Below are 27,133 nucleotides of genomic sequence, written 5' to 3'. Positions count from 1 at the left end.
AATTTTCTAAACTTATTATCTGAATTGATTAAAATAATCTTGAGTGATTATAAAATGTATTTGTAGATATATAATTATTTTAAATATCAATATATTAAAAATAACTTCCAAAAAATTAAATAAATGACTAAAATATTAAACCTCTTAAGAATGTTATTAAAGAACTAGATTGAATTAATATATTTTTAGTGCACTTTTCTATTATCACAACTTTAGTCTATATAATTGTTGTACAAATAATTTTCTATTGTTTTATTGATACATTGCTTTGAGGTAAAAAGATGTGTTTTTAAACATTTACATACAAATTATTTTTGGTTAATAAAACCAACTTGGAGGAGGAGATGAAGATGAAGACGAAGGTTAAGGAAATGAAGAAGGATGAGGAGGAGGAGTACTTGAGTGTCATTATAGAGGAGTAGGAGGAGGAGGAAGGCAAGGAGAAGGAGAAGGAGAAGTACTTGAGTGTCATTATAGACATTATGAGAAATACTTGAGTGTCATTGGGCTTAAATGATTTGTTAAGCATGACATTGTTTCTAGCTCGACTTGCCATAGACGATTCTCATTTTCCAAATATTAAAGACTTGAGCTCATCATAAAAGGATGCTTAATGGTTACATCTTGAGGAGACAACATCCAAATGATGAGTGAGAAGTACTCTCTCGATTTGTGCAGAGTACCTTGCCAGAGATCTTCACACCCATTCAAAACTTTGATTAATGTAGATCACGTGAGATCTATCTGTGCCTTATTGAATCTGTTCATTCCATCCATTAAATTATTATCCATGTCATTCTTGGGTCATGGTATACCTAGAGTGATCCTATGCTCTCATTGTTGTCAACCTCCACCCAACTCATGGCGACGCCCTCAACGAAGATACATCCCTTAGATTCGCAAAGATACACAAGAGGTTTTCCCAATTACCTAATTTCATTATTCCAAAATGTCATTATTTTTTAACACAACATATTTATAACGTTTTAATATTATTTTACAAATTATAATATTTGTTTCTAGTATACTTTGCTATCGAGACCTTACCATTGCATCTGATTGCCGCAGGTGCTAGGAATAACCTATGGGCTAAATAAGGACGAAAATAAATTGATAATGAAAATATTTGCATTCGACTTCTGACCGGGCGGACTGGTAAGCTTCTCTTAAACCTACGACTTCGTTTACAAAAAATATGTACTGATTACGATTAGACAGCAAAAACACTTCGTACTTGTTTAGCGCTGTCGTGGCCAACTTACAAAGCAAAACGACCTGGAACTTTATCCTAAATTGGTGGTCCTCCTCCATCCCTATATCACAATTCTCCTCAATTTCTGTATCTCCATATGTGTTGCCAAGGATGTGTGCAGAACAATAGTCGCCTGTAAATAATTTTTAAAAAATCAAATAAAAATGGCTTCGCATTCCTATGCAATTTCCAGCGTTTCCCGTGTACACAATGTGGCTGCGCAAGCCAGCAGGCGTCAACTCTTTTCTCTCCGCTCATCAGGTGATTCTTTTGGAGGCATTACTTTACTGCCATTGTTTGTTAACTGGGTAAATACATGAGTGACCATTTTTTAAAAGTGGGTTTCAATATTTGTTGTGGAAATAGAATTGGTGCTATATGTGCTCATTGCTTTATACTAACATAAATGTTGTTTCCTAACCTTTAAACGTGCCTGGCAATTGACCAAAAAAAACGTTTTTGAATATCCCATTCATCAAACATTTTTGGGTATTAAATGCATTATATTTGTGGTCTTGTGTTCGTGCTGATTTCAGTTTGGCTTAAATAGTACATTCCAAGTTTTGGCTGGTTTAGATAGGTTATCTGAATTCATAGTTCGATTTGGCTGGAACAATACATTTTTAGTTTTGACTTGTTTAAACATCAGTCTATAGTCCATCTTGGGGCTATCTTTACTATGTATTATATTCACAAACTAATAAAGCTACTTCATTTTGCTCCCAGAACTTCTACCAATCTTTTGAATTTGAATATAACAAGTCGTGATTCTTATTTGCAGTTTCAAAGTTGTGTTGAAGGAATTAAGGTTTTAAGAAAGCAACTTTGTAGACACTGCTATATAACTCTGGAATATTTTCAGCTAGGAATTTAGAAAAATGAACATCGAATAGTACCATACATAAAATCAATTACCAAGCTTAAACAGCACATTCTAATTTTTTATTTGTTTAGATGGGTTATCTGAAATTACACCAGTTTCTGTGACCAATCTATCAGATGTCTTATCTAAACGAGAGAGGCAACAAAATGAAGTAGAGAGAAACTTCCTGCTTCAACAGGTTCTCTGACAATAGTTTTGTATGTCTCAGTTTGGACGTTACATATTAAAGGCAACCACAAGATGGGCTTCAACATTATAAATTCTGCAAACATAATACATAATAGAGGCAGCCCCTGGTTCTTCAACATAAGACCTAATAGAGGCAACCCCAAGATGTGAATCCCTGGATTTTTATTTTGCTACACAATAACCCATTTCGTCATATAGCTTATACATTCTCATATCTATAATAGTGGTCTCTGTTAAAATAAGAAAATGCTGCATGAAAAGTCAGGAAAGAATACGGAGAAACTTTTCCGGCCTTAACAGCTTCTCTTACATAGTAGTTTTGTATGTCTGTGTTTTGGCCTTCGATCAAAAGGTTTTTATTGTTAAAGCCTGGGAGACTTTTATAGCACATGCCAATCAACTGATTCTTATATTGCCAATCTGATTTTTGAGAAGCCTAAGTTGCATCCATTTACCATGTTTAATTAGTGTCAAAATAATTTGGAGATGTATCTAATGTCAAGCCTACTATCTTCATCTTCAGTCCAATCAGGATTAATGTACCTACCTTTTGTACATTATCCTCACCCCCACTGTAGCTGCCTTCAAAATCTACAGTTCCATCTGTGTATTTAGAAATCTGCTTCATTGCAGTCCAACTTAAAGATTATTCATCAGCCTGCTCATATTGATATTGCGCATGCAATATGGGACATATTAAAATACATTAAGCTTCCTACTGCATTTTCGCGAGTATAGTTTTCTAACATTCTTTTTCTTCATTAATTTCTGGGTTCACATCCCTGGAAAGATTTTCATCAGTATTAACAGGTTACACAAGAAGTTTGAATGACATGCTGATTGTTTCTCAGAATTCTGTTAATATTCATTATTTGGTTGAAAATCATCCTTTGTTTGATATCAATGTCCAGAAAATAACAATCCTTACCAAGATTCTCAATCTTGGCTTGATTTGACAGGAAAGATGTAGGTTCTTTGATGAATATATTTGGCAAAGATGATGTTTCAACTTGACACATTTCTGTTTGTTTTGTGTACGAAGTCCATGTTACATGTGTAGTTCTGTATACAAATTTCCACATTGCATGAATGTAACCAACCCCAGGGCTATTAGCCTTTTCCCTCTAGTATGTTTTTGTTGGTTTCTACAAGGTTGCAGCATATTGCAAGTCATTTGAACGTGATTTATGGGCAGAACAACTTGTCTCTGATGGCACATGCTACAACATAGCTTAGCTCTTCAACTTGGAGAATCAATGGTAATAGTATTCTTTTTGTTAAAGAACAGTAACGTGCATAGAAAGCTCAACAAAGATTCCAAAAGGAAAAGAGGACTATTGCTTGCATCTTCCATGAAGACGGCCTAGGTTGCTTTTCATCCTGAAATTCAATGGGTTTGTTAGAGCTTGGACTAGAACTCTGAAAATATTTTGAGTAAATTTCTGCCCTTCATTCATCAGAGCATCAACAGTTCTACTCGAATTTTTACCAGTCTTCTGAGTATTTGTGAGAGTTGGATCCTGAAATCTAGTTGTTATCTCCAGCACTCCTTTGAAGTTTCTATCAACAAATGCTAATCGAGATCCACTTTCCAGCTATCAAGACAAAAAAATGATTAAGAAGAGTCCTCAATCTCTATCATTGGGGAGTTGACATTCAAACTAATGAGTTGGGTCCCGACATTATTAACTCATTGTTGTTGATTTCAATTATCCATTGATCAAGAATTTGATGTGGAAATTTTGAAGGAGGTTATTGTTCTTCCATCTTTTTGGTGGATACTGGTGGTTTGATGTTTTCTTATCTTTACAAATTAATGGCAATTTGAACACACAATATCTAGATAATTGTCTTTCTGGATTAAACTGTGTGTGTTTCTTCATCATCAACGTTTCCTATCGTAATACATGATCCAAAATCAGGATGAAGAAATAGATAGAGAGCATATTACACAATACTACACATCATATTTCACAATTTTTCTTTTTTCATTACCAAATACTAAAGAAATTTTATTTTGAAGCAGTTGATGGTATAGTTCCAAGTTTGTTGTATATTTATGCTTTAGTATTTTTATAAATGATTATCATAGAGATGATCTTTTGTCATAGCTTAATTTGTGTGTGAACTGGTACTGGTTGTAGATGAATTAGATCATTTGTTGTAGCCAAATTTGTGTGCAAACTGTTATTGGTCATATATGAATTAATCTCTTATTTATATTGGCACAAGATTGTAGTAACTTTGGGCTTATGTCATGTTTTCTATTAGCTGTTGTTGTATTCTGATTCACAGAGGTTTAAACCCTACAATACTTTGAAAATTTCTCTATTCTTCATGCCTTAATACAGTTTTTTTTATTGTTATTTTCTTTATACTCAAATGGAATATAGTTAGATTGTTTCTCTTATAAACCCGATTTAGTTAATCCATTCCCGACTGACTTTTTATGCAACAGGAGGATCTGCAACTCCTAATTGTTGCGTATTAATTCTTTCATGACAATCATGAACCAACTTAATTTAAAAAATCTAAAGACTGTTCAAATTCATTTGGAAGTTTTGATTGGCACACTAGTAGACTCAATTTTAGTCTAATAGAGCACAATGGCCAAGTATTGTGAAAAAAAGAGCTGCAACATCAAAGGTCCTTATGGTAGAAATTCAACCTAAGAATGTTCGATTGAAAATCAGCAGTGCAAATACATACTCTGGAGATTGTTCTCCATGGATGGTGACCCAAGAGAAACAGCCTATTCAACATCAGCTCAATCAAGCATTACAAGGAAAAAGAAGATAATAATAACATCCTATCATTTGCATTTATTGTAGTAGAAGAGGTTATAAATCCAGACAATGTTGAAATCTCCTTCTTGTGAATGAAGCTGCAAGGGGCAATTGTTGGCATTCCTTTACGACGATCTTCATAATTGATGACAAGTATTAAGGGCAGGTAGAGGTATGGAAAATGCTTCCTACACTAGTTGATGAGGAGAGGTACGTGATTTAATACATGCAGCTACAAAGAAGAATACACAAAAAAAATACCATAACACATGGGTTATGTAGAGAAAACCCATACTCCAAATGCAAGACCAATTGTATAATTCAACAATGGGTACACTATAAAACCTAGGCTATGCCTCTACAGAACATCACCAATATACTAATATGGAGCAATTCTAGTAGCATAATGGTATCTATAACAAGTGTTATGGGACTCGAACTCGCCTTTGACTTGGAAAGTCAAAATTGGGCTTGGACTCGAACTCATCGACCAGACTCAATAAAGACTCGAAAAGCTCATGAAATTCAAATATTTTTAAGGATTTAAAGATTTTTTTCATACATCTTTTAGTCAATTAACATCAAATACACAATAATTGAGATAAATAGAAGCTACTTAACACACACACACACAATTTTGCATAGATCACATAAGTATAAAAGCGAATTTCTGAAGGAAAAAAACCGAATAACATAATATAAAGTTAAACATAGTGTCACTGTCAAATGTCTACAATATTCATGGATTATGAAATCCATGGAATCAAAAATTCAAAACATATATCAAAATAATAGCTAGAGTGTAGCAGACTAAGGCTCATAGTAGCCTATGTCCTCCTACGAATATGCCTAAGATAAGTCATGGAAGACTCTAGGGCCATCCTCTCTCCCTATGTTTGAGGCTAAACCTCAGGGTCATCCTCATCCTTATCCTCATAATCCTCATCATCAAACTCGGATCCATCACTCCTAGCTTTAGGGTCCTGCATTGTAGCCTCCTCGAGTGCTATTGCTTCTGCCTCTGCCTCCCAATCCACCTCATCAACCCACTCCACGTCTTCATCATTGAATATGGAATCAACAATCTCTATGTTCCACTCTACATGCAAATCAACAACCTCTAATACAATTGATGATGTATTGATGCCCTGGATTTGTCTATGGCAAAGGCGAAGATTGTAGTGAACAAAGACAAGATCATTCAATTTTTTGCACAAACAATGGAAATGCAAGTAAGTTTGTAGAAGCCTCCTCCAAATGCTTCCTTCAGCTCCTCTTAATGCTTAAGTGCAAGCTACGAAGTTGCACAAACAATCAGTAATTGATATGGGAGAACCAATCGATTTGCTAATTTCTCTCTCAAAACCCCAATACTCTTCTGTAACCCTTTTCTCTCTATCACAAGTATTAGCAAGGGATGCAATTACCTTTTTAGGGCAAATTGATGTTATACAAAGCACAAATCATTCACTTAACCCTTTTATTTTTTTATTTTTTGCACTTTATGAGTCCTACTGCCAGGGAGAGTCCAGAGCTCGGGACTCTGCGAGTCAGGAGAGTCCGTGGACTTGGCAAGTCCATGGTGACTCTGCCAAGAATCTACTGAGTTCGAGGCCAGAGGCAATTTGCCTCATTTTGATGGACTTTAGCTCGGACTCGGCAAGTCCTCTGACTCGTGGAGTCTCAAAACTATGCCTATAAGCAACCTATACAAAACTTCACACCAAGCGTCAATAAATAAATGAAGGATAAACTAGAAACCGTCAAATGGTTTTACAAAATCATGTACAAAATGTATGAGTCCAAAAGTGGTGCTCAAAACAACGTAAGTTCCAATGCTCCACTCTTGGTCCTTGTCTTTAAGTAACGTTTAACATTTTCCTTGCACCTTGTCATCTTGCCATAACTTGTCATAGTTGACCTCCTAGCTCAGGTGCTTAAGTTTGTGGTCTTCACCATTTAAAGATGCTTTGTGGCATACATTATAACATTGCCATAATGCTGGTCATATTGGTGTAACCTTGCTATAATCATGCAATAATAGGTCATGAATCTACCACAAGTAGCTCCCATTTTATATTGTCATGACAACAATTAGATGCTCTTACAATCTCTTGCACACATTTCAAAAGGTCACCACATGAAAAACTGTGCTACCACAAAATGGGACACACCACTCCTTATTGAGGGCCAATGTAATGAATAAATTCAAATAATTAATAAGATGCAAACATTGGGTTAGCAAGGTTGAGACACCTTTTTCCAATATTCTTCCATTTTTTAAACACCTTGCAAGAGTAAAAAGGCGAACATTGTCATCTAACTACTAGGGGCCAAGATGCTCATCGTCTTACGACACCTTTGGAACTTCTTTATGAACGTTGGACTTGTTGATGCTTCTACCGCATTTTGTGAAGTGGCAACTTTCTCTTGTATCAATCTCCCATCCTTTATCATGTCTTAAACAAAATAGTATTTGACATCAATATGCTTTGTCCTTGCATCAAAGGTTGGGTTCTTTGTTTGACATATAACATTCTAGATCTCATAGTAAAAACCAACTTTAGGGAATAATATAGAGCTTTGTTCTACTTCAAAGTTCTCTCTAGAGGACATTTTGAAGCTCACTTTTAAACTTAGTCCAAAGCACAATCATTGTAATCAGATAGTCTCCTTTCTAGAGGACAAAGTGACAACAATGTGTTTCTTACTCAGCCAATTGATAACACCATCGAATGAAGTAAAACTATGATCACTCTTAGATCTCTTGTTGTTGACTTCCTTTGCCTAGTTTGAATATTCAAATTCACAAATATGCGCTATGTGTTGGTTCCTTGTAGAATCGTCAAGCTAAAATATAGTGAACTTGAAGGTGCTCAACAAATATCTAATGACTATCTTAGTTGCATCTCAATGAGCTCTTCCAAGATAAGTCATGTAAGGAATCAAGACTCCTACTACTTGGGCAATGTCTAGTCTAATTAACACAAGGTAGGATGATAACTAAGGCCAAAGGCTCCCCCAGCTACCATGCAAACTCATTGATTTAACACAACGAAAGCAAATAACCAAGAGACAACACCGTAAGGAGAGAGAACAAAATATCTTTATTGATTCAATAATTTACTTCATACATGTTGGATTGTAAAGCCTTCTCGGTTGCAGCCACATGCAAAGATTCAATTACAAAACAAATTATTTATGTATCACGCATGATCTACAATCTCCAAATTACCTACCTCCTGCCTCTATCTAAACCTAAGACTTGACTCCTTATTTATACTTGCCAAAAAGACTTACAAAAGATTATATATCTACATTGGATAAAGCAATGACCCAAAATAGGTCCACACGCTTCCCAATGATTGATTCCACACGTAAAATCCAGCTCATAAATTAGATACACAGGTTGTCTCTCGAAGAAGAACCAAATAGACAACTCATTAAACAAAGGAACCAAACATCACCAAATAGTCTTAGACAAGCATCATCGAGCACACTCAGTGAACAAAGCAAAGGATCACTTGGCGAACAAATGCATCGAGCCAAGTCAGACCAACTCAGTGAAAGAAGACAAAACAACTCCACTAAGCCAACAACAACAACTACTACCAAGCAGGTCCAAAGAAGTAACTGAGCACCTCCACATAAATGAGTAGGATAGAAGAACAAGCTAGGATGCTCCTGCATTAGACACCCAGGGTTGAAAGAAATGATTCTCCAAATCGAGAAGGTATCACAATTTGAGTTGAATCCAACTCAAATCGAGAAATCCATGCAGCATCTTTAATAGGTCTGTTTTTCCACTCTAGCAAATACTCCATATTATTATTTCCTCTTATGCTCTTACTAACTCGCCGATTCAAAATCTGTTCAACCTCTTCCATCTGTTTCTTAGGATAATCACTTGGTACAACAACTTCTTCGTTAGATTCATGAAACTTATACAAATCAGCAACATTGAATATAGGTGATATATCCATGTCATTAGGTAACTCAACTTCATAAGCATTACAACTGTCAAATCTCCTCAAGATCTTACAAGGACCAAATTTATTCATTTTCAACTTACTATATGTGCCAGCAAAAAATCTACCTTTCTTCAAATGAACCATTACCTCATCACCAACTTCAAAAATCTTGTCTCCTTGATAAATTTGCACTATCCTTGTACTTCTAATTACTCTATTCCAACTTATGCTTCACTTCCTCATGCAAAGACTTTATAACTTTAGAAAATTCTTATCCTTCAACACTCCTCTTCTCTTCTTCAACAATATCCCTCAAATTTGATATATCTCTAGGCTGCATTCCTATAACAATCTCAAAAGGTGTCTTTCCAGTACTCCTATTCACATAACTATTGTATGCAAACTCTGCTTGTGCCAATACCAAATCCTAATTACTCTATTTATCTCCAACTAAACATCTCAACAAGTCACCTAAAGTTATGCCTGCCCATCAATCTATGGATGGAATGTATAACTAAACTTCAACTCAATATCCAGCTTCTTCCACAAAGTCCTCCAGAAATAACGAACAAATTTATTGTCACTATCAAATATAATGTTCTTCGGTAAACCATGCAATCTAACAATCTCCATAAAGAAAATATTTGCAATGTGCACCACAAGGTATGAAATGTGACATCTTGGAAAATCTATCCACAACAACAAATATATAATTATTCCCTCTTGCTGTCCTCACTAAGTCGAGAACCAAATCCATGCTAATATCACTCCAAGGTTTCTCAGGGACTGAAATAGGTGTATACAATCCAGTATTTTGACTTAGTACTTTTGCAACTTGACAAACACCACAACTCTTACAAACTTCTGAACATCCTTATACAACTGAGGCCAATAATACCTCTCCCTAAGCAAATGAAATGTCTTATCAATACCAAAATGTCCAACCAAGCCACTGCTATGTTTTTCAACATCAAATTAACTCTCATAGATCCCCTCGATATACGTAACTGAATTGCTTTGAACAACATACCTTTTTGAATGTAATAATCTTCATACTTGGTTGATCTGAAATACTTGGAACTCTGCACACCCTCCACTACTTGGAAAAATCAGGATCAGTTACATACAAAACTTTCATCTCATCAGAACTAAGAACTTCAATCTTGACTTCGGTCAACAAAGATCTCCTTCTACTTAATGCATCTACAACTCGGTTAGTGACTCCACTTTTATGCTTGATCACAAATGTGAAATTCTACAAATACTCGACCCACTTCATATGCCTCTGATTCAATTTATGATGACTTCCCTAATACTATAAAGTGTTATGATTAGTATACAACACAAACTCCTTAAGTACCAAATAATGTCTCCACTTCTTCAAAGCTTGAACAATAACATAGAACTCTTGATCATATACAAAATACTTCCTTTTAGCATCATTCCTTTAGCATCATTCAACTTCACACTAAAGAAAGCAATAGGTTTACCTTCTTGACTCAACACAACTCCAATGGCACTACTACTTGCATCGCGTTCCATTTGAAATACTTTATTAAAATCAGGGAAAGCTAACAAAAGTAATTCAACAACCTTCCATTTCAAAGTTTCAAAACTCTTATCAAGTCCATATACCCACTTGAATTCCTTTTTATCTCCTCTCATTGTCTTAGCCATAGCATTACAAATTGATCTAAAACTTCTAATGAACTTTCTGTAGAAACTTGCCAATCCATGAGATCATAGTTGGAAAACTCGCCAAATGCAAAAACTCGCCAAGCCCCCCAAAAGTTTAATCAGGAAAAACTCGGCGATTTAAAAAAAAAACTCGGGAACCTAAAAAACCGCTGAAATTTAATTAAAAATACATTTATTTTGCAAAATTTAATGAGAAGATGCATCTAATAAGTTAATTAAAGACAATACAAAAGAAAGAAACAAAGTTTAGATATATATAAATGCATAATGCGTACAAAATTGCATTCTCATGCAGAATGCTCATGGTAGGAAGCAAAATAGTAAATTACTAAATAGTTTCAATCTGTCAAACTAGAAGTAAATACTAAAAGTCTAAATACATCAATACAATGTGACAATGCCAATCACATCTTCCTCTTTCCACTTGCACTAGCAGGAAAGCGAGGGGGTCTAGTCCTAGAAGAAGTGCCCTGCACTGGGATAGGGCGTGAGCTGCGTGACTGTGAACTCTGTGGCTGTGCCCCCTCGCTCGACGTCCCTACTGACTGGCTCGGCGTCCTAGAAGAGGATGCATCTCCTCCTAATGGTAATGTCTAATCCTCGCCTGAATCATCATCATCCTCGTCCTCATCCTCAATGTCATCCATAGTGAACTGAAAATCAGTGTCAACCTCCCCCTCCATGGCCTGCCTCTCCAAATCAGCGATCTCATCTGGTGTAAAAAATGGACTTGGCTCCTGTGCTGTCCAATCAGAATAAGGATCTATCTCATCTAGATCAAGCGGACCAGGTAGTTCTAAGAGCTGTGACTTTTTTATGCGCAACTTAAGATTATAGTGCACATAAACAAGGTCATTAAGCCGTTTTTGAGTCATTCTGTTTCTTTTCTTTGTATGGAATCTATGGATGGACTCAAATAAGCTCCAATTGCGCTCACAATGGGATGAGCTACAAGGTTGGGATAGGACTCTGAGAGCAAATTTCCTTAAATTGGGGGTATTGCCACCCCAACTTGCCCACCAAGCATCTGCAAAACAAAATTTAAAAAATTATAAAGCAATAAAAAACAAAATCAGAAGCACAACTTATCAATTAGCAAAAGTTTTAAAGTTTGACGCTTTACCTGGTGCTTGAGTAGATCTTGCTCTCTTTGCTAGCATAGAAGAGAACAAAGGACCCCTTGATTCTACATAGATTTGTTGTTCGGTCACAATAAGGTCTCTCTCCTCTTCACTTGATATCATTCTCTCAATGCATTTAGAGAGACCTTCCATGACCTCTCCATTAGGATCTGAGTAGGAATCATCAGCCCTAAAACAAATAGAAAATGATATCAAGTCTTACTACACAACCTTAAAAAGTAAAGTAAAATAAAGACTTATTAAAATCCCAACTTCAAGGACAATCAATTATCATAGTACCTAAATTTGGGATTGAGGAAGTAGCCTGCTGCATGAATAGGTTGGTGGAGCATATTGTTCCACCTCCTATCAATTATTTCCCAAATGGGGTCAAATCTGAGACTGTCCCCATGATAGTAACTTCTAACAGCCTCTTTCGCCCTATCCATGGCCTCATAAAGACCTCCCATTGGGGATTGTTGCCCATCACATGTGCGCAAGACTAGAACCAGGGGCAGAGACATCTACATTTGAAATTTGAAAAATACAAATTAGTTAATAACATAGTAAGTTATGAATTGAAAATGAAACTTGAATAAACTAAAAATATAATGAAGTTACCTCCACAATCTCCTTAGCCTTTGCAAAAAAGCTATCATCAAAGACTATTCGTGCCACAGCTTCTCCTTCGGGCTTCTTTGAGTAAGGTGAAGCAACCCAATCAGCACACACAAACATTTGCTTCAAAGCCAATATGTGGTCAAGAATACTTTGCAACGTCAAGAGGACCGTTGCAAACCTTGTCATAGCAGGTCTCATCAAATCTTTGCCTTTAGTGGCTTTTCTCATCAAACTGAGAACCCATGGGTGATTATAGATATATTTCGTGACTCGCCTAGCATCTTCCACAACTGGACTCACCCAATCAAGTTTTCCTATGTCCTCCAAAAGAAGGTCAAGGACATGTGCTGCACAAGGTAACCAAAAAAGTGTGGGATGCCTCTCTTGGAGGATTCTACCTAAAAGATTAGCAAAAAATCAATAATCAGTAACAAACTTTCCATATTTAGTATTTACAAATTACATCAAATCTAAATTGAATAATACCATAGCATTACATTCATGATTCATATTGATTCAAATATAAAAAATTAAATCTACCTGCTGCTACATATGCTGCTGCATTATCTGTGATTATTTGCACCACATTCTCTATTCCCACCTCCATGACAACATTCTCCAACATTAAAGCCAATGTGGCTGCATTTTTCACTTTGTTGGAGGCATCGACAGATTTCCAAAACACCACATCATCTTTGCAAGCAATCAAGAAGTTAATAATGGTTCTACTTCTTCCATCTGTCCACCCGTTAGATAAAATGGTGCAGCCATACTTCTTCCACTCTTTCTTTTGGTCTTCTATCAACAATCTTGCCCTACCAACCGCTTTTTCAAGCAACCCACAAAATTTAAGTGTAATATTAAATAAAGTGTAAGTGTTAGTAAAAAATTAGGAAATAAGTTATAACAATTAAGATTTAAAATATAACAATGAACTAAAGTGAATCTCAATTATTTACAATTACTAAATAGTAAAATACTAACCTTCCACTCATATCCTTGCGATTAGGCGGCTTGTACCCTTTGCCTGATATTGTCATTGCATTCACCATATTGACCCAATAGGGACTATCAGCGGCATTCATTGAGATATTGTTGAAAAACCAAAAATCAGCTGCTGCAATATCAATTTGCTCATGCACCTCCTTAAACCATGCAGTGCCCTCTAATGATGGCTGTGCTCCAAGTGTGTTCCTGGGCACAAAATAACCACCTATCCCTGATGGGGATCTGGATGGTGATGATGAAGAAGTAGGAGATGTAGAAGAAGTGGAACCGGTAAAAGAGAAATTTTGTTTGCGGATCCGTGGGCCACGAAGAGATCCTGGTATGTTCTCAAGTGCTTCTTCTTCCTCTTGCATATCAAAAGGAGCTCCTTCAGATTCAGCTATGGCTGCCCTCATAGCTATTTTTGCCCTCTCCCTATTCAATTTTTTCTCTTCAGCAGCTGCAAGTAGGGCATGGATGAATCTTTTTTCTTCATCAGTTACCTTGAGACAAGGATTTGAGTCATGTTTCTTTATGCCTGCAAGGTGGTATTTGAGGCGGTTTATGCCTCCAGAAATAATTCTCTCACAGGGAATGCATATCACCTTCCCAATATCATTTGGATTTGGAGCTTCATAGGCATACCGCCATGCCTTATCTCTTGCATTTTTAGGCCGAGTGCCTATATATCCAGATGGGCATGGTGTTTGTGGCCACTCTTCTTGTGGGTTTGTCATTTTTTTAATGGTTGACCGCTGCCCTACACATAAATATATAGAGAAATGAATAAACAAAGTTATAACTTAGAAGCTAGGGTTTCAAATGATTCAAACTTCAAACTTGAACCATATCCTTAGCAAACAACAAACTTCAACCATATCCTTAGAAGCTAGGGTTTCAAATGATTCAAAATGATTTTAAATGATTTGAAAACATTTACAAAAAACAACAAAAACAAAAGAACATTTGTTATAAAACTATAAAAAGTTTTCAAACTATGATAAGATGAACATACCTTGAATCCTCTAAAATCGGTTAGAATCCTCTACAATCCACTCAAATCCGCCTTGAATCACTTGCAATCGGCCAAGAATGCCTCCAAACCTTCTTCTCTTCACTCCTCAAGGTTCTAAACAATGCAAATACAAGAAAGAATGAGAAAAAACACACTCACTGCTGCTTAAATCCGTCACAGGCCGCGTTCACTAGTAAATCGCGAGTTTTTAGGAAAAACTCGCCGAGTTTTTGCCGACTACTCGCCGATTACTCGGCGAGTTTTTACCAGATTGCCGAGTTTTTAAATTGGCGAGTTAACTGGTTAAAAACTCGCCGAGCTAGGAAACTCGGCGAGTTTTAAAAACTCACCGAGTACTTGGCAAGTTTTCCATCTATGCATGAGATGATCTAATTTCCCCAACATTCTCAAGTCTTGGTCAATCAAGAATCGCTTTTACCTTTTCAGGATCCATCTTCAAACTATCAGCAAAAATCACAAAACCCAAATACATAATTTCTTCTTTCATGAATGAACACTTCTTCAAGCTAATCAATAACTTTTCTTCTTTCAATCTCTCCAACACTTGCCTAATATGTAACAAATGTTCTTCTCTAGTCTCATTAAATATCAAAATATCATGAAGGTAGACAATCACAAACTTACCTATGAATTTCTTCAAAACCTCATTCATTAACCTCATAAAAGTACTCGGTGCATTAGTTAAACCAAAAGGCATAACCAACCACTCATACAAACTCTCTTTTGTTTTGAAAGTAGTCTTCCATTCATCACCTTCTCTGATGATAGCTACTCTTCAATTCAATCTTGGTAAAGTATCTTGCACCACTTAAACAATCCTTTAGATCATCTATCCTCCACATAGGAAACCTATACTTCACTTTGATCTTATTGATCGCTCTAGAATTAATACACATTCTCCATTCTCCATTCCTTTTAAGTTGTCAATACAATGGGCACCACACATAGACTCAAAATTTCTCTAATTAAACCTTTTTGCAAAAATTCATGTACTTGCCTATTAAGTTCTTCATTCTCAGTAGGTGACAATCTATAGGGTACTTTGTTCTGCAAACTAGCTCCAAGAATCAGGTCCATGAATCACTTATACTCCTTCCTGGTGGTAAACCATTAGGTACATTCTTTGAAATAATCTCCTTGTATTCAGTGAGTAACTCTTCAATTTCTGCTGGTACTCGGTCAATACTGTCACAACTCGGTGTAGTAAGAATTACAACAAAACAGACATTCTACTTTTGCACATCTTTGACAAACTGATTTCTATTCATCAGGCAAACCCTAATTGTTGTACAGTAATCCTCATCCTATTTCTCTATCAAAGGTAGTAATACTTGTCTCTTCCATTAGCCCAAATGTATACTCATTCAACCTTCCATCATGCACTGCTTGTCTATCATACATGACTTCATCATAATATCTTCCAATCTTATATTTCACAAGGCATTGTTCACTTAGTAGTAACTTATGCTCATTGCTAATCCAAGCAAATATGATATGGTTTAGAATGTTTCAACCTCTGCAACTACAACTTGTCAACCAGTTCCTCTGATGCCAAGTTATCTGAACTGCCACTATCAATGATTACTTTACAACACCTATTTGTAATCATGCATCTGGTCTTGAACAAACTTCTTCTTAAAATAGGTTCCTCATCTATCTTTTCATTCCACAAGGTTCTCCTCATCATCAAGTTCCTCCCATTTTCATGTTCATTAGGTGGACTCAAAGAATCTTCTTGAGCCAAGGCATATTTGTTACTATTCCCAGTATTCTTCTCAAAATGAGTACATTCAAAGACTCTATAACCTTCAGGGTCTATGAAATCCTTCTTTGCTGTAACCACCTCAGTAAGAACTACCTCTTCCTCAATGTGAACTACCACCTTTCCACTCGATTTTGCCTTTATCTTCACCTCTCCATACACTTTTGCCTTTATCTTGTACTGTACCATCAGATCTCCTATTTTCCTCATAAGATCTGCCTCTTATTCTCTGAAATCTTCCTCCTCTTTTTGTCTGTGCTCATGCCTCTTTGTCAAGACCTCTTCAACCTTCAAAGCATACTAGTATTGTTCCTCCACACTATCTATTTTCACATAATTGATCTCATCTTGAATTGCAGTCCTCAATCCATTTAGGTAAAATAGCAACTTTCTCAACATCATCAACCACATCTGATATCTAATTTGTAGAGCTCCTCAGTATAAGCTTTCACAATCATATCCTTCTATCTCAAGTTTTGCATTCTCCTCAACAAATTAACTTGGTAATTTGCACGGAAGAACTTCTTCATTTTTCCTACCATCTTCACCCAAGTTCTAATCTTCCCTTTTCCTCTTCTCTATCTGTTTGCAAATGTTCCCACCAAAGTGAAGCATGACCCTTCAACTTGGTGGTTGCTATTTTCACTTTCCGATTATCAGGGGTTCCTTCATACTCAAAGAACTTTTCCATCTTAGAGATCCAATCCAACAAGGCATTGGTTTCCAATTTCCCATCATAACTAGCAACTTCAATAGCAACAAATGCACCGAGCCAAGTCAAGCGAACTTGGTGAAAGAAGACAAAATGATTCCACTAAGCCAACAACAACAACTACCCATAAGGTCCAAAGAAGTAACCAAGCACCTCCACATAAATGAGTTGGATAGAAGAACAACCCAAGATGCTCCTACATCACTAATATATACAAAAGCATACATCAAACTCCCGACAAAACTAGCATAACGCATGCAAACCTTGTCCATCTCAATAGGTGAAGTCAAACACTGCTTTATGAATAACTTACTCCCCATTGAAATAGAAACACCCAAAGATTTGCAACTTTTGTTGTTAAATCTCTCCACCATTGAGTTCACTTGCTTGCTTTGCTCAAAGTTCCAACAACACTACCATAATGCATGCAAACCTTGTCCATCTCCATAGGTGAAGTTAGACGCTACTTTATGAATAACTTACTTCCCATTGAATTAGGAACACCCAAAGATTTGCAATCTATGTTGTTAAATCTCTCCACCATTGAGTTCCCTTGCTTTCTTTGGCCCAACCTGTGTTTTCAATTTGATCAATTTCTTTTGATCTTAACACACAAGATATATTTGGCTACCCTTAATTTACGTTGAATACTAAGATTATAAATCACATGTCCCATCTTTATCATTACTAGAAAACAACATTGCATCAAAATAGAATGCAATAACAAGGAATTCATCACCCTTCATTTTATTAGAAATACTATGATGCAATTTGGATGTCAACAATCTCAAACCCAACATAAAAATTGAAAGAGTCTAACTTTTGGTTCAGCATCTTAGGAGATTGTTTGAGAGCCAAGACCATATAAATATTTTTCAAACCTGCTTATCTTTGGCAATATGTTTTTGGTCGTCATGTAGATATTATCCTCCAAGTCACCATGGAAGAACACTAGTTTTCCCTTTCATCTAGTCTATCTCCAAATCAAGATTTGGTGCTATGGATAACATGAACTTGATAGATGTGAAATCAACAACTTGAGAAACAATTCTCGACAGAGTTTATCCTTGTAACCTAGGAATAGCATTTCACAATAATCTTGCCTTGCACTTCTCAACTCTACCACTACAATCAATTTTTCTGTTGAACATCCATTCACAAGCAATGGGTTTTCATCCCTCAAGTAATGTGAGCAAGACCCATGTGTCATTTGCTCAATGTAGCCACCTCCTCATCCATAGCTATTATTTAAGACAAAATCATCTATACCATTGCCTTTTTCATAGTTTGTCCCATTTGTATCTTCAATTAAAAAGAGCATACTTGTCTAGTTGTCGTCCATGTCAAGTGGACCTTTGTAGGAGCTAAAGTGTCCATTTTGGAGTTGTGTAAACTATTTCATCTCTCTTCGTCTTCAATGCCTTCATGATCTTTTGATCCAACCTTCTGGGTCCTTGGGGATAATTGAACTATAGCTTTCTTACCATCCTATTTTGGTTGCAACATTATAGGAGAAGGTTTAATGTCTATTAATATAAAACCTGTGTTGTACAAAACTAGCTTAGTCCCAAGGTCTCAAAGTTTGTATCTTTTCACACCAACACCAAAATCGATGAAGATATGCTTAATCAATTTTTTCTCCAATTTTTAATCCTTCTCCTTATGTACATACCTATGCCTTGTAACCAAAAATATGAAGAGATTGTAATGATGTCTTTTTTCTTGTCCAAGCCTTAATAGGATCATTATCCATAAGAGTTGATGTAGGAGACTTGCCAATTGAGTAACAAGCTACGGTGACCACTTTTTTCTTAAAAAGTTTGCTCGAAGCTAACCCAACTAAGAATACTCTTAGCCATCTACATTGGTGCCCTGTTCATTCACTATACAACTCTTCTATGTGGAGATGTATATGGATTTATCTAATGTCTCTCTATCCCATGCTCCTTGCATAATTTGTTGGACAAAATTGAACAACATTGTTAGTTATCAAATCATTATTCTTCCTCCTAGTTTGATTTTCTACAAGAGCCTTGCTTTTTTAACTAATTGAAGACTTCATATTTATTTCCAAGGAAATATACTCATGTCCATCTAGAACAGTCATTTCTGAATATATATAATAAGCTTTTATAGATATAATAAGCTTCTATTCCTCATGTTTTAAGCTTTTAAACTTGTGTCAACTGGTATGTGATACCTTCATTATCACACATCTACAACCTCACTCCCTTATATCTTGTCAGCTTCCAATGTTCCATTTGCTTGTACTTCCTTTAAAGGAATTGGTATAATATATCTTTGATCCCCACTTTATTGGATATTCCTTACTCTAGACCTTTGCTACATCATGAGCTCTTTGACACTTTTCCCTATTGACACACCGAAAGGGTATCTAGTATCTCAAACCTGAAGCTTTGATCCCTGCTTATTTATTACTCAAGTATATGAGCCTTTATGTTTTCCTTTCCCTCGTTATTTTGGTATAGAGTATTCTATATCCTTATTCCACAATTCAAATTGGTATTGGTATAATGATTTACCCAATCTTTCTCTTTTTGTATTAGGCAACGCTGAATCTTGATCTTGATTTCTTCGTACATTAGGTATCTCCAAAGCCTATTTCTCGCTCCTTGCAATGGATGTTTCCAGAGCCCAAATCCAACTTCTTCCTATACCAAGAATCTTTGAAGCTCAATCCTTACTCCCCATCTTCTTTCCTCTTCTAGATCTTTCAGGTGCTCCCTCCTATTATTTCACTTGCCAAACATGTTAGCTAGGATCTTGGTATCTTTTTCCCCATTGTCCAACCACTCTGCCTTCATAGGCCCATTAACCTTTACATCCCCTTGCATTTTAACATCTTGACATCCATTCCTCAAGAGCCTAGACCCTTGATCCCACTTGTAGATTTTTTCAAGCCAAGAAAATATTGGTTGCACCAATATGGTGCATGTGCAACCCAAAACATCTAAGGGCATCATATACTTGTTGCCTCAAAATTCATTTGTGAAGGGGATCCTCCATGTAGCTATTTGGCAAGTTGAGGTTTCATTTGTTAATGGAACTAATTAGACAAATCAGTCCACCGTAAGAATGGCCGTGCACCACTACTCATATAATCAAGAAAGAGCTTTCAACTTGTCAATCGTCACTAAGACTGAGCTTGGTACATGTGTCCTGCGTTGAGTCAACTGAATCTATTGGCTCCAATATCTCGTCATGCCTCTTGGTCAATTCCTTAAGTTTCAAAATTGTGCTCTATAGGGTAGAAAATTAGCATGAGAAAACTCCCCTCAAAACCCAAGCACTCTGATATCTCAAAAGGTGTTATTAGAGTCCTTAGAACATTTATTGATCCCTAGTTGACATCATTTATGATTAAGACTAGGGAGGCATTTGATCATCTTTGAGCCCTTGACTTTTGTTCTTGATTAATAAAATATAAAAAACATCCTTGGGAAATGATTTCACAAGAGTTTTTCTTCCATAAATCCATGAATTTCATCTTTGACAATGAAATACGGATGCCCCTGACAATCCGTATCAATCATTACTGTTTGATCCCCAAGGGCAATAGAATGGGAGCAAACTCATATAATGTTATTCCATGCTAATCTGTTCAATGTGTAGGCTTTTTTGATCACTCTGATTGTCAATGTTGTAATACATATCCCTAATTTGGCACAAAACTTACTCTTAGTTAGCAAGCTTAAGAGTGTGAGTGTGCAAGTTATTTTTGCTAACGGAGGGTGTAAGATGTTATGAGGAGCTGTAAATCTCACTAAAAGTCTTCCTATGGGCACTATGTTTAGCCAAATGCGTACACAATTCAATGTAATGATTCATTCATTTCTATAGTGGAGATCTTCAAATTTTACACTTTCATTTTATAATCTTGTAAATTACATCGCGTGTAATTTGCATAACTCCTCCACCTTAGCTGAAAATCAGAATTCCACTTAAGCATCCACATCACCCCATCTACCTAGTCATCTTTGATCTTCCTTGTTGGATTCCTTGACCACATGGCCTGTTTGGCTTAAGACACGCACGTGTTGGGGAGACGTCCATGTGGTGCGCACTCATCCCACATGTTTGTAGATACACAACAGCTGTTAAGAAGTTACACCCTCTGTTTTTGGCAGCGTAACACGTCTTCCCACCACCCACCAATGTTAGGAATCTGCCAAATATGTTTAAACTTCATAGTTTGGCTTCATTTCCACCATTTGGTCTCTCTAGATTCTCTTGGAGACCTTGACAACTCTATTGGTATACTCTTTGGCACTTTGCAGCTACTTGGTTATCACATGTTCATTAGGAATTTGGCTTTGTACAAATTTCTTGACTTTTCCCAATTGGACTTAGTAATTGGTTCACCCACAACATTTAGGACCACTGGATCTGCCAAAATAAAAGAATGAGGCTTTCGGCTTTCCAATCTAACAAATCCTAGTCTTTGTGCTTCATGCCTATAGGTTTACTGCTAGAGACAGTTAACCAGAGATCTCTATCTCTCAATAGATCTTCCATCTTCAGCTTCTGTAGCTTCATTTTTGTGTCATTGAACCATTCCATCTCCAACCATGATACACTTGTCATTTTCACTAAAAAAATTTCCCTGTGAGCAATTCCCACTAAAACCAAAGATCAATCAAAAAAATATTTTTACTACTACCTAAGAAATAGAGTGGATGGGGCCTTGATACCTAATGAAAGGGGAAAAGGTGAAAACACTTCCTACACTTATCAGTCAGCAGAGAAATGCATGCAAAATACCATCCATCAATTTTAAAAGAGAATATGGACACAAAAAACAATACTACAATGGCACAATGTTTATCTTGAGAAAACCCATTCGGACAAAAATCCAGCTGCAAATTCTCAAAGTGATGACTCAATACAAATATAGTTACAATACATCAATAGGCTCAAGCCTTATTAGGAGATCAATCAGTGCAATTTAGCAAAAAGTTTGGTAGAATAAGCCGTGCAAAATCACATAATATTACACCTTCATCCTAAGAATCAACATATAGAAGATAGAAACCAGGAAACCACAAATGTTAAACCATAAACCATGGGAGAATATACTTGCAAAAATGGTGCGTATATCCCCATGGGGGATTCCAACACCCAACTTCCATGACTAGTCAATCTGCTAATATTTGAATATTCTCTTATGCTACCCTTCTCTGTCATTAAAGTTCACCAACTTGAACACCCCAATTGGCTCCACTCTCCATTCAAAGATGCTTTATAATACATGATATACATCATAAAGTTGTTTAAAAGTTGACCATACCATGTAACTCCCTATGATCGTGTTCTTATATGCATAATCGAAATCATAGACCCCACATGTTACACTGCTATAATGATAGTAGATGCATAGGCTGTGAAAAATACTCCTCTCTTAGTGTTGTGAAATCCAACAATAATTTCACAATTGTTTAAACTAAGAAATTTGAATAACAAAAATCAAATGACCGAAACTAAGAACTAAAGCATGCAGAACATCATTCACTACTTGATACTGAACACAACAGAAGTTAGAGAAAATCAATCACACTTTGGCACAGTGTTTTACCCTGGAAACCCCTTTAACTCTGGGGAAAAACCAGCATTCAATGAGAGATTTTAATTATAACACAAAAAAGAAATTTGCAATAATTGCCAGAACTTGACATCCACTGAAATACTGCAATCTTGGATCAAATTTCAACTCTTCGTTCTGTTCATCCCAATCTCTCTTTCTCTTGTCATTTGTGTCATTCCCTGCAAAAACTTTCAACTTTTCTATGCCTCCAGCATGCACACCAATCGCCTTTTATAATCTCTTATTCACCAGCGATGGAATAAGGCAGAGATTAACTTAGAAAAAAACAAATTTGTTTCTAAATTTTTTGTGTGCTAGATAAAGATTAAAAGAAAACAGGAAACTTGGAGCATACTCCATAAATACTCCAGCCTGGATGACATGGTTCAAGGTTGGAAAAACTTCTGAGCTATTAATTTTAACATGTGCAACTTCTTACACACGTTATAATTTATAAAGTATCTGATGCATGGTCAAAAATGCCATGGCAAAGTGGAATGCCCTCTTGCCCATGTGAGGACAAAATAAAAAACAATTAAATGTAAAACATTGGGATTCAAGGTTGAGACATCTTTTCCAATGTCGTTGTGGATGTTGCTCTAGATGAAGCTTTAAATAGGTTTCATTCATATGATTATCTGTATCACAATAGTTGCAATGTTTTGCAGGCTTTATGTCGGTGCCTGGATTACATTCCTTCTTTGTCTTAGTCATGTCTCCTTTCATTTTTGGAGGGACTGGAGGTCTACATATTTCAAGGATAAGCATGCTTCAGCAATGTCTATTGGCTTGGAGAGAAAAATGGTTCTTCGAAGATGGCTATTAATGTCTCCAATGATTTCATCAACACCTCATACATTTCTTTCCTAATTGGATAGCCTTTCTTTTAAATTCAATTGTGCAGTCTTGTGCACTTTGCCCTGACTGTCTCAAAAATTGCCGATTTTTTTGTTAAACAATTTCATAAATTGACTCAAGAACTTATAGAAGCTCGATTTCTTAAAACCATTGAGTATAAGATACTTTCAATCCAAGTTAAAGAATACCTCTATCATTCTCAACCTAACAAAGGGAATCTTTTGTTACAAACTAAGAGAATGGCTCCATTTGTGCTAACCTTTTATCAGGCTGCTTCATATCTAGACCAATGGCAGAATTTGAGTCTCTGCTTCAGCCTTAATTTGAGGTGTTGGGCTTTCTCCTTGATCTTGGTATCTTTTCAAGGAGAGCAACTTCTCTATGAGAAACTCCATGACAATTTTTGTAGTCTGTTTGACTGAAATGTACATGTAACATCAGCTTCTTGCTCAAGGAACCTTGTTTCTTCAACATGGGTTTTCGCATCTCTTGCCATGCTTCCTACTTCTGTATTCCAAATGCAGGATTTATTGTCCATTTGCGAAGGCGACAATCTTCCCCATGTGATCTTGTTTAGGAAATCTACCTGTAAAATCATTCACAACAATAGCTGTCATGATTTTTCCACCATCAGTGTGAACAATGTGATATTGGATTCAACTGTGTGCATTTTTCATTGCCATTCAAACTGCATTCAGCTATCCATCATAAGGAAGAGGAGAGTAATGATTTGAATTGCAGACATTTCCAGGGGTGGGGAGGTGACAAGAGGACAAAAAACAAAGGACAAGAAAAAAGAACAAAGATAGAAACAAGAAAGAAAGAAAAATCAATGCCCAAAGAAACATAAAGTAGGTAAAGCTAAAAATAATCAAGTTATATTTGATTTACATGTGTGTGCGTGCATGCACAGCCATTTCCACTAATTAATGAACTTGCTCTTATACCAATCTGATCCTTGAACTATTATGATTATACCATACAAGAATCATCGGCAAGGCAATGAACTGATGTATACTTTGGCAATCAACTATATTGAAGTTGAAAGGAAAAATCAGAGCAAAAGCCATCACAAAAGAATAGAAAATGATTTTACCCTAGAGAATCCAACAGAAGTAAGATAATACAGCATCTCTTTTGCTATTTTCAGTTGCAATTGGAAATCTTAGATCTCATGTGCAGAAAACCAGCCTAAATCAATTAATCACAGTATCTAAGATCACACACAGCATTCTTACACATGCTCTTCCAACTCTGATTTTGCCTAGTACAGTGTATTTCACTTGGAACAATTTTAATTCTCTTCAAATTCACTTCTAATTCCTTCTATGTTGCTTCTTGGGCTTTACAATGAACTAAATGCTTGCTAGGATTGTCAGGAATCTCAGAAGTCAGCAGAAGTTGGAAATAAAAGAAATATGAAGCATTTTTGGGCATTACAAACTGTATTTGGACATGCAGTGATATTATTGCTCTAGTGATTTCATTCTCTAACATAGAACCTTCCAATTTCAGTCATTTTCCCCTTTCTGATACCTTCATCCTGCACAGTTTTGTCTTGGGCATTACAAACTGTATTTGGACATGCAGTGATATTATTGCTCTAGTGATTTCATTCTCTAACATAGAAACTTCCAGTTTCAGTCATTTTCCCCTTTCTGATACCTTCATCCTGCACAGTTTTGTCTTCAAAACTGCATTACACTTCACCAGTAAGTCCTCTTATACTTTTGCATATCATTTATTTAAAACTAGGTACCACTAAAAACAGTCTTCCAAACAAGTTTACGTGCTTTGATAGGTTCAACACACCTTTTTTGCCTGACTAGCAGTAGCAGTCACTTTGTCTCATGTCATCTCTCACAAGTTTGAAAATATTATCTTGAGAAACATGTTTTAACTTTCGTAGATATTTTATTTTTACTTGTTGAAATGATATAATTTTCTCTACAATAAAGAAGGGAATATATAAGATTATGTCAACTTTTTTAGTATGTATATTGTACGAGCTTAGAGGATTATTAATATTGCAAATTCACAGAAACATCTGGACAAAACATTCATCTCTAACATTGTGAAAGCTAATTTCAAAATTTATCACAACATATTCAAGAAAATTGTTTACCCTGTATATGCTTAAATGGAAACCGTACAGTAAGCTTTTTATATAATGCAATCCATATGCAACTGAAGACTTGCGTTGATGCACAAACAACTTAGAATTTAATATTTGGTAATAACCGAAGCATGAATGTGAAGATGAATTCGTTCAAGTTCGATGCAATCAAGTTGAACAAATTGCTGCTTAGCTGCAGGAACATCATTTCTTTCTTTTGGAAAAGTCCAGGATATTGCTATCTGTAAGGATTGGATAGTAAACTCATTAACAAGCACCTTCAGTGAGGAGTCTCCTCTCATAAAGAATACTATTGATGCAAAAGCTCTAGTCATTTTTTTAATAGAATGTGCTCTGCTCTATGCAGGTTTGACATCATTCTCAGTTTCCACTGTGTCTTCAAGCATGACTTCTACATATTGTGGCCAAAGGTTGCAATTACGACCTTTTTTGTGGGTTTCTAGACAAGTTTGCCGAAAATTGAAACCTGTGGTAATGATGTCAAAGACATCACTTCAGTTCATTCGAGGAACAAATGAACAAACAATTCCAGACGTCAAACTGACCAAGTCAAGAGATGGCTCAAATGGTGTGGCAACATTTATATTTGATCAACCATCTGTTTTTGATTCCTCTGGAGAAATTGGAGAAATTACAGGCCTTTATATGATTGATGAGGAAGGAGTGCTTCAGTCAGTTGATGTGAGTGCAAAGTTTGTTAATGGAAAGCCGGCAAGGATTGAAGCAAGATATATCATGAGGAACTCGCGAGAATGGGACAGATTCATGCGATTTATGGAGCGTTACTCCAATGACAATGGTCTTCAGTTCATCAAGAAGTAAGAGCATATGCTATTTTACAGTTTCTGGTTTTGAAATTCCATGGACAAGCATGGTTCTGTATGCACTTGTAGAACTATTTTGATCAGATTTGTAGAATATTATTTCCATACATGGCAATAATTGGGCCTTGTAATTGAGAGAAGCATTTGATTGGAGAGACTTGATATTTTTCATTCAGGGACACAATAAGCCACCCGGGTTTTTTATTCCTCTGTGCAGAAATCCTTACAGACTATCCAGAGGCATAACCTGCATATAATTGTTACTGAGCAAATCTTTTGTCCTAATATCCATTTTGTGTCCATGCTTCCAAAACGTTCCTCACATCTTCTTCAGGGGCATTTTGATTATTTTGTCTCTGAAAATCATGACTGTTTAAGAAATTGACCAATGCAATTTTAACGTCCATATAGTTTTGTCTTTGCTACCATCATCTGTAACAGATTCCACCTTTGTGAAAGAGGAATAGATTCCAGCTTTGCGAAACAGTATAATCATTATTCCATTTTGCAGTGTTGTAAATTCATACTTAAATAACTTAAGCAAACGAGCTGCTGGAACTGATAAGAGTGAACAGAAACTGTAATGAGTTAGGAAGCATGATTTTTATCTTGTTTAATTTCAATTTTTTGTGTGAAATCAAGCTCATGAAAGCTTAAGGTAAAATTGGAATTTATTTGTCATCAACCTTAAGGC

At 36.1% G+C, this 27,133-nt stretch overlaps 2 protein-coding genes across 2 annotated transcripts; one reads left to right on the top strand and one right to left on the bottom strand.

Moving 5' to 3' along the window:
* Positions 1-1,129: 1,129 nt before the first annotated feature.
* PSB28 (photosystem II reaction center PSB28 protein) lies at positions 1,130-26,845 on the top strand. Its single transcript, XM_089820323.1, has 2 exons — positions 1,130-1,513; positions 25,962-26,845. The coding sequence occupies exons 1-2, from the start codon at positions 1,417-1,419 to the stop codon at positions 26,435-26,437; spliced, it is 573 nt and encodes a 190-aa protein (XP_089676449.1). The 5' UTR covers positions 1,130-1,416; the 3' UTR covers positions 26,438-26,845.
* On the bottom strand, positions 3,659-16,495 carry LOC149567128 (uncharacterized). Its single transcript, XM_089823379.1, has 7 exons — positions 16,351-16,495; positions 12,522-12,919; positions 12,201-12,424; positions 11,903-12,090; positions 11,692-11,806; positions 6,019-6,268; positions 3,659-3,919 (listed from the first exon to the last, which is right to left on the bottom strand). The coding sequence occupies exons 1-7, from the start codon at positions 16,493-16,495 to the stop codon at positions 3,659-3,661; spliced, it is 1,581 nt and encodes a 526-aa protein (XP_089679505.1).
* Positions 26,846-27,133: the final 288 nt, after the last annotated feature.

The sequence above is a fragment of the Cupressus sempervirens genome, chromosome 3, assembly GCF_028749045.1.
Source record: "Cupressus sempervirens isolate cs-2001-9-10 chromosome 3, ASM2874904v1, whole genome shotgun sequence".
NCBI lineage: Eukaryota > Viridiplantae > Streptophyta > Pinopsida > Cupressales > Cupressaceae > Cupressus > Cupressus sempervirens.
Note: the sequence above shows the minus strand (reverse complement) of the source record. Positions and strands in the feature narration are given on the sequence as shown.

Coding starts and splice junctions, on each gene's coding strand:
- PSB28 (XM_089820323.1), top strand. CDS start 1,417: ATGGCTTCGCATTCCTATGCAATTTCCAGCGTTTCCCGTGTACACAAT. Junction 1,514..25,961: donor CTTTTCTCTCCGCTCATCAG/GTGATTCTTTTG, acceptor TGCTCTATGCAG/GTTTGACATCATTCTCAGTT.
- LOC149567128 (XM_089823379.1), bottom strand. CDS start 16,495: ATGGTACAGTACAAGATAAAGGCAAAAGTGTATGGAGAGGTGAAGATA. Junction 11,807..11,902: donor AAGATCTACTCAAGCACCAG/GTAAAGCGTCAA, acceptor TTTGTTTTGCAG/ATGCTTGGTGGGCAAGTTGG. Junction 3,920..6,018: donor AGGATGAGGATGACCCTGAG/GTTTAGCCTCAA, acceptor TTGTCTTGATAG/CTGGAAAGTGGATCTCGATT.